Consider the following 14,094-nt stretch of genomic DNA (forward strand, 5'->3'; position numbering starts at 1 on the left):
TTGATCTGATTTCCACCAATGAAGACTCTGAGCACGCCACAAACACATTTAATGAACAGCGTGTGTAATTCCTCATTTATTTTAGACCCACATCAAACAATAAAATAAAGCCGTGTGTTAGTATTCATTCACGTCAGACTCTTTGGTGTTGAGTATATGAATGATCAGTAGTAGAATGGATATGATTCATTATGGATAAAAACCTGAACGAGGCCTTTTCTTTCCATTTTCTCTCCTTTATTATTTGTAACACGCTGTTTATGTATTTATGGCTCAGTTTGGTACATTTAAATAGGTTTTAGGAAGAAAGAAGGACGTTTATTCCAAGCGGAACAAAGTATTTGAACATCCTCCTCCTGCCGGAACTTCAGAGCGGGACATCCGGCGGAAGTAAACATTTTTAAAAGCGGCAGTTTGGTTGTTCCAGCGTGAACTTTTGGAGGCTTTGTGTTGTTGTGTGAGCTGAGTGTGTGAGCTGCGGCAGCAACGATGCCTTCAGTTCAGTATCTGAGAGAGTTCATCAACGAGCGACTAACTGCTGCTGCTGAACAAATATTCTTGGAGTTTGAAAAAACGATCGTCCAGTACGAGGAAGAGATCGACCGTCAGCGCAGACTGCTGGATATCACCTGGAAACCCCAAATCAAGCTGCACAGGACAGGTGAGTGTCCCTCTGAGGGAGGATCCTGATCACAGCTCTGCGGGACGTTTCTGATTGTGAGGACTTTTTGGAGATGTGAGCTAACAAAGAGCAAACAGAGGACAGGACTGCGCTGCGCTGCATTCAAACAGCAGGCGCTGAAATCAGCCTGGATTTGAGCTTTTCTCTGACCTGGATCCATCACTCAATCCTGTGAATCGTTTGAAAAACTTTTTGTTTGGCGGTGAAACGTGTGTTTGATGGTGCGTTCAGGTGCACCTTCTAAACTCAGTAATCTAGCCTGAAAAGGTTTTTCCTTGGTTTCCTTTCTTCTTCTGCAGAGCTGTAAAGAGTTCAGTGTTAACGTCATAACAATACGTCTTTTTTATTTCTCCATCAGTGACGTCAGAGTGGTCGCCCGGGCCCTTTGTGATGATGTCACATAAAAGCTAAAGTGGTACACAGCACGTGCACGGTTCCTGTGGTCACATTTACACACGTGTGAGAACAACAAAGTCCACCATGTTGTTGTTCAGAGTCACGGACGCGACTGAAAGAAGTGACACAGAGTTTAATGTGCAGCTCGGCACAGTGACACCTAATATTGAATTTATGAACTGTAGTGGCAGTGCGGTGCTGCTGCTGTGCTGAGGGGGCTTTACCTTCCAGATGTTCGTCTGAATAAATGCAGATCTGAGATCAGTGACTTACAGCTGACTGGACGGCTTTACTCTCACACACGAGCGACGCAGTCATGCTGTAAAGTCCTGTTAATGTTTCTGTGGTTGTGACTTCTTTCTTCTGTCTCTCCAGACGTCCCACAGCAGCAGGTCTGTGAGGAGGAGGAGGAGGAGGAGGTTCTCCCTGAGCAGCAGCTCTGGAACCAGGAGAGGAGCTCCAGTGTGGAGCAGGAGGAACCAGAAGCTCCACAGATTAAAGAGGAACAGGAGGAACTGTGCAGCAGTCAGCAGGGAGAGCAGCTGGGACTGAAGGAGGAGCCTGAAGTTGATAATGATCCTGTGCAGTACGAGGAAGAGATGGAGCGTCAGCGCAGACTGCTGGATATCACCTGGAAACCCCAAATCAAGCTGCACAGGACAGGTGAGTGTCCCTCTGAGGGAGGATCCTGATCACAGCTCTGTGGTACGTTTACTTTGAGGCTGCAGGGATGTTTCTGGAGGACAGAAGGTGGATGTGTCTCTGTTTAAACAAACATTCAGCTTTAAACTCACCCGAGGACGCTGCTGTGAGGCAGGGTTGGGGTTTTCCTCTCACACTTCAATTCAATTCAGTTTTATTTCCACAGCGCCAAATCACAACAACAGTCGCCTCAAGGTGTTTTATATTGTAATGTAGACGCTACAATAACACATACAGAGGAAAAACCCAACAATCATATGACCCCCTATGAGCAAGCACTTTGGCGACAGTGGGAAGGAAAAACTCCCTTTTAACAGGAAGAAACCTCCAGCAGAACCAGGCTCAGGAAGGGGCGGGGCCATCTGCTGTGATTGGTTGGGGTGAGAGAAGGAAGACAGGATAAAGACCTGCTGTGGAAGAGAGACAGAGGTTAATAACAGATATGATTCAATGCAGAGAGGTCTGTTAATACATAGTGAGTGAGAAAGGTGACTGGAAAGGAAAAACTCAATGCATCATGGGAATCCCCGGCAGCCTACGTCTTGAATCTTGAAATCTAATAATGAATTACAGTCGTCCAGCCTGGAAGTAATAAATGCATGAACTAGTTTTTCAGCGTCACTCTGAGACAGGATATTTCTAACTTTAGAGATGTTGCACAAATGGAAGAAAGCAGTCTTACATATTTGTTTAATATGTGTGTGAAAGACTCACAAAGACTCTCATACACCCCCTATATACAGGGAGTGCAGAATTATTAGGCAAGTTGTATTTTTGAGGAATAATGTTATTATTGAACAACAACCATGTTCTCAATGAACCCAAAAAACTCATTAATATCAAAGCTGAATATTTTTGGAAGTAGTTTTTAGTTTGTTTTTAGTTTGAGCTATTTTAGGGGGATATCTGTGTGTGCAGGTGACTATTACTGTGCAGAATTATTAGGCAACTTAACAAAAAACAAATATATACCCATTTCAATTATTTATTTTTACCAGTGAAACCAATATAACATCTCCACATTCACAAATATACATTTCTGACATTCAAAAACAAAACAAAAACAAATCAGCGACCAATATAGCCACCTTTCTTTGCAAGGACACTCAAAAGCCTGCCATCCATGGATTCTGTCAGTGTTTTGATCTGTTCACCATCAACATTGCGTGCAGCAGCAACCACAGCCTCCCAGACACTGTTCAGAGAGGTGTACTGTTTTCCCTCCTTGTAAATCTCACATTTGATGATGGACCACAGGTTCTCAATGGGGTTCAGATCAGGTGAACAAGGAGGCCATGTCATTAGTTTTTCTTCTTTTATACCCTTTCTTGCAGCCACGCTGTGGAGTACTTGGACGCGTGTGATGGAGCATTGTCCTGCATGAAAATCATGTTTTTCTTGAAGGATGCAGACTTCTTCCTGTACCACTGCTTGAAGAAGGTGTCTTCCAGAAACTGGCAGTAGGACTGGGAGTTGAGCTTGACTCCATCCTCAACCCGAAAAGGCCCCACAAGCTCATCTTTGATGATACCAGCCCAAACCAGTACTCCACCTTGCTGGCGTCTGAGTGGGACTGGAGCTCTCTGCCCTTTACCAATCCAGCCACGGGCCCATCCATCTGGCCCATCAAGACTCACTCTCATTTCATCAGTCCATAAAACCTTAGAAAAACCAGTCTTGAGATATTTCTTGGCCCAGTCTTGACGTTTCAGCTTGTGTGTCTTGTTCAGTGGTGGTCGTCTTTCAGCCTTTCTTACCTTGGCCATGTCTCTGAGTATTGCACACCTTGTGCTTTTGGGCACTCCAGTGATGTTGCAGCTCTGAAATATGGCCAAACTGGTGGCAAGTGGCATCTTGGCAGCTGCACGCTTGACTTTTCTCAGTTCATGGGCAGTTATTTTGCGCCTTGGTTTTTCCACACGCTTCTTGCGACCCTGTTGACTATTTTGAATGAAACGCTTGATTGTTCGATGATCACGCTTCAGAAGCTTTGCAATTTTGAGACTGCTGCATCCCTCTGCAAGATATCTCACTATTTTTGACTTTTCTGAGCCTGTCAAGTCCTTCTTTTGACCCATTTTGCCAAAGGAAAGGACGTTGCCTAATAATTATGCACACCTGATATAGGGTGTTGATGTCATTAGACCACACCCCTTCTCATTACAGAGATGCACATCACCTAATATGCTTAATTGGTAGTAGGCTTTCGAGCCTATACAGCTTGGAATATTGATCGATCGATCTCTAACAAAAGAACCAAGGAAGCTAGGCCTGTTCCGTGAGCGTGTCCTTGAATTGAAGCGTGGGTGTGCGATGTAGCCCGACTTTCACTCGGTGTGGCCAATTTATACATGAAGGAAGTGGAAAACAGGGCTCTGTTATCGTACCCTGGAAAACCACCAAGTCGTTGGTTCAGGTATGTGAATGAAGCTTGGGCTGCCACGATTAGTCGACTATCAAAATCGTTGACCATTAATTTAATTTTCGACGCGTCGTTTGAAGCTTTGTAAGATCCCAAAAGACGCAGGAATAAGTGGCAGGATTTAAGAGTGTAATAACGGACTGAAACAGAAGATGGCAGCACTGCATGTACAAGGATGCCAGCTGCCGTTAAACCCCGAAGAAGAAGAAGCTGTGTCCGGTATTGTAGCTGTGTCCAAATTTAAGGGCCGAATCCTTCGGAGGCTGCAATTGTAGACCGATTACGCTACGACGCGACGAAGACTTCTCCTAATGCGGCCGACAAAGGCGTCCTTCCCCAGATTTGACAGATGGGGCAGGTGTATCCTTCGTGGCCCAACCAATCCCAGATTTCATAGCGTGGCCCCAGTGTTAATATTACTCTTATTATTCTTTCTGGGTCACAAAATAAACGTTTAACATATTTTCAGGCGAGAATGTAGCTGTGTAAACCTCAAATATCTGCTCAGTTTATCAAGACACCGCATATTTTCAAAAGCGCTCCGACGTTTTCAGAGACGTCTGTTACCCACTAGCTCGATAGCTAGCCGGGGGCTAGGTCACTAGAGCCGTGAGAACACCGGACTCCCGGCAAATCGTTTTCAAACCCACCACCATCTTTCGCTACTCAGGTTAAACATGATATATGAGTCACTGAGATAACTTAAAAATGTTATTGTTTGGCTTTTTTCAGTGTTTTATTTGTTCCTGAGTAAATAGGAAAATGAAACATGGAGATAGAATATGGGTAAAACGCGCATGCGTAGTGCCTTTGTTTACATACGCACACGGCGGCGACGCAGAAGGAGAAGAGCGAAAGCGGATCGTTGAATGAAACGATGAACCAGAACTGGTTTGTAAAAATGCTGCAGCTTCACTGGTGTGGAACTGGTTTGGCTTTCGTCCATCAGATATACAACAAAGCACTATTTTTGGTAGCGCATGCTAGCGGGCCGTCGTTATTACCGTGTTGTTTGGAAAATACGGCGCACTTAAAATCAATCCTTTGATTTTTCTGAAAGTCGACAGAGCCCCTTATAATCCCGTGTGCCTCATGTATGAACTCTGGTTGTGTTTACTGACCTCGAAACAATTTTATGTGCACGGCGCTCGAAAATCTGTCAAATGTTTCAGTACGACTTTGCTGAGCTACGAAGCCGCACCGCTTGATGGATTGTTGGAGCATTACGGCTATCGTAGGCGGAGCCTCGCGGAGTGATACGTACTAGAGATATCACGAAAGCACCTCACAAAACTTGCAACACGCCGTAACTCACCTCAGAACGTTAGCACGTCGGCGCAGTATGCATCACGTGATAGAGCGGCTGTGGCATGCGGGACCTGTCGGTGGTCTGGATAGCATGTGGAGCTTCGCTAGCAACCCGGCATTTCATCTCCGACAAAGTTATCCCCGAGAGAAGTAAAGCAAGTGTGTAAGTCCATCTCTGAATGTTTGTAAAGCATTCCTGCGTTAAGCTTAACGAGCGATATATGGAGCGACTGCCTCTCCTGCTGCTACTTCAATCATGAAACTGCTTAACGATCAGCTGATCGGCTTTTCTGTCGTGAGTCCGTCTCTCTGGTTTGTTTTTGGCCCACTTTGCACCAGAAAGAGGAAACCAGCGGATAAACAACAGCAGCACGTTTAAGCTTGATCAGCTGTTGTTAGAATTTATTTAATATTAAACCCGATTCTTTGATCCCCATGACAGAACAGAGAAGACCCGACTCAGAGTGGTCAAAACATTTATAATTCTTTATCCAATCATCTTCCCTGCACAGCCCAAAGCCAGCTGCAGAATCTCTAACATTACAGGCTAAACATGTCTCATATAGGTGTTATTTTGGTACTTTACACGTCACACACAGTTTCAACACAAACAAATCCTTATATGTTAGTAGTTCCTCTTTTTCTGTCTAGTTTCCTGTATTTATTAATATGCTTGTACAGCTGCACACTAACTTCCTGTTTTTCAGTCTGGCTGAACACTTAGTTTGTGAGTCAAAAGTGGCCTTGCTTTACAAGCCTTCATTATTAAAGTAAATAAAACAATATAATTAGAAAATAAGCACTAAGAATATATGTTTATTCCATAACACTTTGCACACCAGGATCTTTTTCTACAGCTGACGCTGGTAACTGTGCAGGGGCGGATCTAGCAAAGTTTAGCCAGGGGGGCCGATAGGGCATGAACAGGGAAAAGGGGGCACAAAGACATACTTTTCTTTCTTATTCTCATTTAAAATGTCGAGCTTTTAATAAATAATTATCTGAATCTTACAACCAAAGTTTTAATTTGATGTAAAATGTAATGAAGTCCATTACTGTATATAGTGACTGTTAAGTCTAATATACCCTAGTAAGCTATAGTACTTTTTCCTTTGGGAACCATCTGTGCAGTCTGCAGCTCTGTAGAAGAAAGATGTTGAATCTATTTAATTATTCTTGAAAAATTTATTTCTGTGCATTTTTTTTTTCTTTTGCTGGGAGTTTGCAACCCTGTTAGTTAGGTTGCTTAATATTTCTGCTAAGTACTCTTTAAAACACCAGAGTAGGGAGGATGGAGCAGGTTTAAGTTTATTTGATTGATCAGTTTTGCTGAACTATGAAATATTTTGGCTGCAGTGCATTTTTTGCATACAAGTGTAACAGAATAGCTTCAGTGTTGTTTAGTTTGTTTGTGTTAAACTTGAGTATGAACTTATGCAAAATGCAGCAAGATATTAAAAAAACTGTTTTATTGCTTAAATACACTATGTCAGTATCAGGCATAAAAGTGGTATCGTGCCATCTCTACTTTTCACACAGCTGAATAAACGTCAAGCAGAAAACTGATTAAACAGAAGTGTGAGAAGTGCTCGAGAATTTACTCCGGTGTCCTGTTATATTTTAGATAGCAAGGAGCAGACGGCTGAGTTTACTAAACTGCACCGAGACAATCTGCAAATGTTATTAAAAGGTTAATAGAGTATCATCTTGTCTTTATTTTTAGTTAGCACATATCTTAAACACTTCAAGCTGTAAGCTAATGATAGTTATATAAGAGGAGACACATGCTGGTGGATGCATGATCTGATTAGTCGACTAATCGCAAAAATAATCGGTGACTAGCCAACTATCAGAATAATCGTTTGTGCCAGACGAAGGTGACACCTTTGTGAAAATCAAATCTCAGGACGTACCACAATTCACGGATCACATTAACTCGCTGGACCGACACATCAGATTCACCAGGGAGGATATGAAAAGTGGCAGGTGTTATGGTTCAAAAATATTGGAGATGGACACCAGAGGAAAAACCCACAATAACAACACTGGTCCGGTCGGGTTGAGTCAAACGATGATTTAATGATCACACACGTGGGAGATGGACACTGTATGCAGACAGTCTCAGATCTCATCTCAAAAAACACATCACCATAGTTTTATGAAATCAGGGTATTAGAACGCCCCCTCATGCGTAGTGACAGGTGTAATACAATCAATGTTGACAATTTTATTTAACACAAAGAATAACATTGTCTCCTTCCCGAGGGCAGACGCTGACTGCCCCCGTCTCCTGGAACCGTCTGTACCCTGCTAAGACACAACATGGCAGCTACAAGGACTCTTTCATTTATTAAGACCATCAGTGTGTATTGCTCTAAATCAAGTATATAATATTAAATGAATATTGCTGGATCAGCTACTTCTACTTAAAACATATTAAAACATGACTAAGCACAAAATCATCAAGAATAACATCTTATAAGTGCTGTGTAAGCGCGTGCGGCCTTCCAAGCTCAAAGCCTTTGCCCTCCATAGATCAGCCAGACTCGCGCTGGCTGTAGCTTTTAACCTTTAATTACCTTGAGCACAACTCTAGAATGAGCAACAAACTGCAATGTGTATGGAATGATCATGGTTACATCTGCAATGGAAAATCATGTTATTATTCTGGTACCTGTAAGAAAAGATCAAACTAAAGTTATCACCATCACTGTAATGCAAAGAATAATGTAAGATCAAAAACTTCAATTCATGCTTAATGCAAAGCTGGTTATATACTTCTAATGAACTAATAATGGCATATTAAAATATTAAATGATAATGCGAAAAACATCCCCTCCTTATTCTACACAGGTTAGCCTTCTTGGACTGTGAGATTTCCATCAGTAATGGGGGACATCTAAAAGCTGACCCTGAGTAAATGTGGTTATCCCAGCTGGACTTTTGTCAAAGCTGGAGAAGAAAAAACCCTCAGTGATCCCGTATGTGTCAGCAGTATGGGAACAATTGAGACCCATTTTCTCTAAACACAGCGTCTTTGTGGCTTTTAAACCACAAAACAGGTGAACTCAGGTGCCTGTCCACATTCATGAGTGATGCAGTCATGCTGTAAAGTCCTGTTAATGTTTCTGCGGTTGCATCAGTAACTTCTTTCTTCTGTCGCTCCAGACGTCCCACAGCAGGAGGTCTGTGAGGAGGAGGAGGAGGTTCTCCCTGAGCAGCAGCTCTGGAACCAGGAGAGGAGCTCCAGTGTGGAGCAGGAGGAACCAGAAGCTCCACAGATTAAAGAGGAAGAGGAGGAACTGTGCAGCAGTCAGGAGGGAGAGCAGCTGGGACTGAAGGAGGAGCCTGGTACCTTTATGGTGACTGCTGCTGAGGAAGGAGAGCACAGTGAACCAGGAGGAGACGGGGAGCAGCTCCTCTGTGATGACTCTCCTCAAAGTGAAAGCACAGATGAAGAATCCAGCAAGTGTGAAGAGTCAGGGTTAAGTGAAACTGTGACCTCAGTGCCAAAGAAGAGGAAGAAGCGAGACAGACGTCAGGATGATGTGGAGAGCTGGACTGTGTCAGAGAGTCCCTGCAATGCTGCCACAGGTAGAGAGTCTGATGTTTGCCAAAAATCCATCAAGAGTCAGGCCCAAAGAAAGAAACCCAACACTGATGTGAAACCCTATCCTTGTGATACATGTGGGAAAAGTTTTAGAGCTAGAAGTACGTGGAAACGTCACCTTGTAACCCACACAGGTGAGAGGCCATATCCCTGTGATACATGTGGGAAAAGTTTCAGACGAAGCAGTAATTTGTATGATCACATGAGAACTCACACAGGTGAGAGGCCATATCCCTGTGATACATGTGGGAAAAGTTTCAGTCGAAGCAGTACTTTGTATATCCACATGAGAACCCACACAGGTGAGAAGCCATATCACTGTGATACATGTGGGAAAAGCTTCAGTCAAAGCAGTAATTTGTATATTCACAAGAAAACTCACACAGGTGAAAAACTGTTTGCTTGTGACACATGTGGCAAAAGCTTCACTGATAGAAGTACCTGGAAATACCACCTTATCACTCACACAGGTGAGAGGCCATATCCCTGTGATACATGTGGGAAAAGTTTTACTCGAAGCAGTCATTTGTATATTCACATGAGAACCCACACAGGTGAAAGGCCATATCCCTGTGATACATGTGGGAAACGTTTCAGTTCAAGCAGTCGTTTGTATATTCACAGGAGAATCCACACAGGTGAAAAGCTGTTTACGTGTGAAACATGTGGGAAAAGTTTCAGTCGAAGCAGTACTTTGTATATTCACAAGAAAACTCACACAGGTGAGAGGCCGTATACCTGTGATACATGTGGGAAAAGTTTCAGTCGAAGCAGTCATTTGTATATTCACAAGAAAACTCACACAGGGGAGAGGCCGTATACTTGTGATACATGTGGGAAAAGTTTCAGTCGAAGCAGTACTTTGTATATTCACAAGAAAACTCACACAGGTGAGAGGCCGTATACCTGTGATACATGTGGGAAAAGCTTCAGTCAAAAAAGTAGATTGATGTGTCACAAGAAAACTCACACAGCTGAGAAGCCAGAGGCTCATAAAACATTTCAGTGTGAGTAGGAATTTGATAGACTGCATGAGAACTCTCACAGGTTGTTTTCCAGAAATATCTGTCTTTTATGCTGTATTCCTGTTTGTGGTCACTGTTTTATTTGAGACTCAGAATCCCTCTGGCCTTTTCTGCCTGCTTTAGTCTGTAATGGTCTCTTTAGAGCACGTTGTTTCTTCTCATGCGTTCATTTATTTTTTGATTTCATCCACTTGTTTTGGGGTTTCTTTTCAGCCTTTAGAGGCGATAGTTAAACTTGTTTTTTTTGCAGCAATATGTTAACATCCAGGCATCCATGAAAACCGAATTTATTAAATTTAACAAAGTTAGCCGGGAGTTAGCTCGCTAGCTTCCATCTAAGCATGATATAGCATGTTCTGACTGAGAGATTTCTGAATAAATTCAAACGTACAGCTCTGCTATCACTTCCAACATAAATGAAGACAGTAAACTAAACAGCAGTGACATTTGTAGGGTTACTGAAGTTGGGCTAGCTGGTATATAATGATGCGCTACGTGATCGCTAGCGACACAGCTATGTTAGCATAACATAAACACAGTGAAGCTGGAGGATGAACGCCAACTTTTTCCACTCCATAAAAGTTAACGTGAAGGTTCCTCATGGTTGGAGACAAATGCAATCGCATGGCAGGATGCTGTAAACGGACCAAACTTCAGTCAGGAGAACAACTGAGATAATCCATCCACAATACGAGGTTAGTCATTAATATACTGCAACAACATGGGAATAGAGCAGCTGTGATAGAATACAGCATTGATGAATCAATGGTACAGAAGTGGAGGAAGCAAGAAGAATGAGCTAAGTAAAGTTTGACTCATCTGACTGTTTTGTTTTGCTTAAAGTGCCTTATAATCCAAAAAATACGGTATGTATAACACATAAAGGTGAACTGAAACTGGAGTCTGTTCCAAAGATGATTAAAACGCTGTACTGTTGTGCATATCCTGGCAGAATTCATGATTTCTTAACCATTTTTCAGACAAGTTTTTCTTTCACTCATGGTTAGTGGTTGGCTGAAGACGTTTATTGTCAAACAACTGTGTTTACTCTTTAAATCACGATCACTACACAAATTACCCAAATGATCCTGATCAAAAGTTTACATACCTGGTGAGTGGGCCTGATGACATACACAGAACTTGACACAAAAGGGTTAGAATGGCTATGAAAGGTAACTGTAGAAAGGACCGTGACCCGATACACTGTTCCCCTGGTTCGGCACATACGTCCACCAGCTGTCTGGCGCTCTCCCGTCTCTGGTCTCCAACCACAATATAAAACTTCATTAGCTTGATCATGTCCACCTGTATTGTGTCCTGTAATGACTGTACCATATTGCACCACTAGTGGGTGGTGTTGTGAAATAAGAGTAAAGTGGAGTTGGTAAAATTTTAGAATATAGTTAAGATGGCTAACTGATAACTTGATGCGTCTCCCTATGATGTAAAGTCTGTGCTGAAATCATTAAAGAGCACTATTCCTTGATGAGGACTGGTTCATTACCGGCCGCTGCTACATTTTGGCAGCGAGTAACCCTGCGTGGTTTTTCTGCTTAGTTTTTTGCTGAGTCATCGTGGCTGCAAACGTCCATCCACCGCCGATGTTTTTGCCTTGCCCTGGAGATCCTGCTTTGCCCTTCAACATGTGGATGCGTATGTTCAACAATTATTTGCTTGTGATCAATGCAACAGGGAATGCTTGGCCTGAAGCACGAAGAGCTACTTTACTTCACTGCTTGGGAACAGAGGGACAAAGGATTTTCTACTCACTGCCAAATACAGGTGATACTTTCGCCTCTGCTGTTACTGAACAACACTTTTCAGCCAAGGTGAATGTTGTTGCTGATATCTCTGAACTGAGTTGCTTCTAAATGTGAGTTTGATGACAGGACAGAAGAAATGATCCGTGATCAGCTACATGTGTCTAGCCCCAGCATAAGAGAGACTCTTGCTTGAACCTCATTTGACGCTAACAACGGCCACAAAAAACAAAACCTTTGTACTGTTCAGTTTGTACTGCTGCTCATTCCTGTGCAATATCCCCTCTGCCCCCCCTCACATTCCTATTTAAGATTTTCTTTATTCAATCACTAGTGTGTACATATATTTATATATACACATACATACATATATTTAGTCAGTTAACTGAAAATCTTTTTTCTTTTACTACATCTTATTAATATTTTGCTCTTTACTATTTTTCTATTTATTTTTTATTATTTTATTTTCTTCTACTGTACCATTCTGCTGAGTGACTGTCTTCTGCTCGTTAAAAAATACATTTCATTGCGATGATGACCCTGTGCTAACTTGCATATGACAAATAAAACTGAAACTGAGCTGCTGATTACAGTTCAATAAACCGAGATAACTTCAATAGATTGGTGGCTGTTTTATTCACATCCTGACCGCATGAGGCCACGGTGATAACAACCTCCACCTTCCTTTGAACCTCCTCATTAACAGCAGGTTTCCAACCTTATAAACAGTGTTTGCTCTTTGAACTGTGTCTTTATTTCACATTTCATATACAAGGCTCAGTACTACAGGCGCAAAAAATCGGTGTGCCATGGGTTCCCCAGTTTCACCCATTGTGGCTAATTTGGACATTCAGGAAGTAGCACTGGAGTACTGAAGTGCTCAGCAGCGGTGCTAGTTTCAGTCATTATGCAAATGTTCAGTTTTGTTGGAAGGTTGGGGAAACCTGCAGTCAGCTGAGGCTGAAGAAGTTACTTAGATGAGTTTCTCCAACTGAAAATGTCCAGTTGAACAGAATCTACTTTCTGTGGTAAAATAATCACGGTTTGTTCAGAATTGTCAAAGAGCTCAGGTTGTGTTCACATGCTGCCGAGTCCTCACTGAGCGGCCTCCACAGGTCTGAGTCTCTGCCTGAAAGTGCTGCGCTGGACATTTACCTGGGGTCAGATCTTCCTGCAGACAGACTGAGCCTGCAAGCTTCATAGGATGTTCTCTAAACTTAGTAAGGATTCAGTCTTTTTACATCGGATGAAGAATCATCACCACATCATCCATTTCCCATCCTACAGCTCACAGTGACACATCACCTATGAAAGCAACAGGTTGGCTAAATATTCATTAATGTTGTGACTCACATTTCATTCCATGAGCTGCTGTTCGTGGTTGAACTGAGAAAATAAGTAACTGGTGTTAGGATGGTGGAGCGCAGAGGGGGCTTGGAGATGGTGAGTATAACTGGTATTTTGCTTACTTGTAGCCGGAGTGGAGCTTGGCTTTGAGGGAAAGGCGGTGAGTAGCCAGGTAGGTTATTGGTATGAGCTGGCTGACCTGAGCTCTGCTGTGTCCGAGAGACTGAGAGATGGGGGAGGGCAGGCAGGTAAGGATCAGAGAGGTTTCCAGACTGGAGAGATTGTCCTAGAGAAGCTGCAGCTGAAGGTAAGTGGCGTGGAGAGTCCAGGTGAGTGGTGGCACAGGACAACAACTTAAGTGAAGTACAAAGAGCCAATAGCATGGAACATGGAGCCAATTACCAACTTGAGGTAGCTGACAAACTGGCGGTGAAGGAGAGTCAACGCAGAGCTTAAATCCTCAAACTGATTACCCAGAATCAGCTCCAGGTGTGTGGGACTCTACTAAATCTGATGTTGACATAGGGTGAACCTTTCCTGTCTCGTCCTTTGCCTTCTGTACCGTGTTGACAGCCTCTGTGTAACTTATGTTGTGAACTACTTTAACTTGTTTGACCTCCATGGCCTTCTTTCTGACTTCACAACGCCCATAATTCTGTGCTGCCCCCCACAGTTACTGCATTTATCCTGTACACTATCCCCACATTCCTCACACCTGTGTTCACCTCCACACCTGGGGCACCTGTGTTTCCCCTTGCAAACTGCAGCGATGTGCCCATATCTTTGACATTTATAGCACCCGAGGGGCAGGGGAACATATGCTCTAACAGGAAAGCTCATGC

General features: G+C 43.0%; 1 protein-coding gene across 1 annotated transcript; it reads left to right on the plus strand.

Moving 5' to 3' along the window:
* The first annotated feature begins 429 nt into the window (after nucleotides 1–429).
* On the plus strand, nucleotides 430–10,135 carry LOC146612714 (uncharacterized). The gene is made up of 3 exons (XM_085377397.1): nucleotides 430–661; nucleotides 1,454–1,741; nucleotides 8,679–10,135. The coding sequence occupies exons 1-3, from the start codon at nucleotides 490–492 to the stop codon at nucleotides 10,133–10,135; spliced, it is 1,917 nt and encodes a 638-aa protein (XP_085233523.1). The 5' UTR covers nucleotides 430–489.
* Nucleotides 10,136–14,094: the final 3,959 nt, after the last annotated feature.

Source organism: Diplotaxodon limnothrissa, linkage group LG18 (genome assembly GCF_057381915.1).
Source record: "Diplotaxodon limnothrissa isolate DT_005_m linkage group LG18, D_limnothrissa_male_GT1.1, whole genome shotgun sequence".
NCBI classification, from domain to species: Eukaryota; Metazoa; Chordata; class Actinopteri; order Cichliformes; family Cichlidae; genus Diplotaxodon; species Diplotaxodon limnothrissa.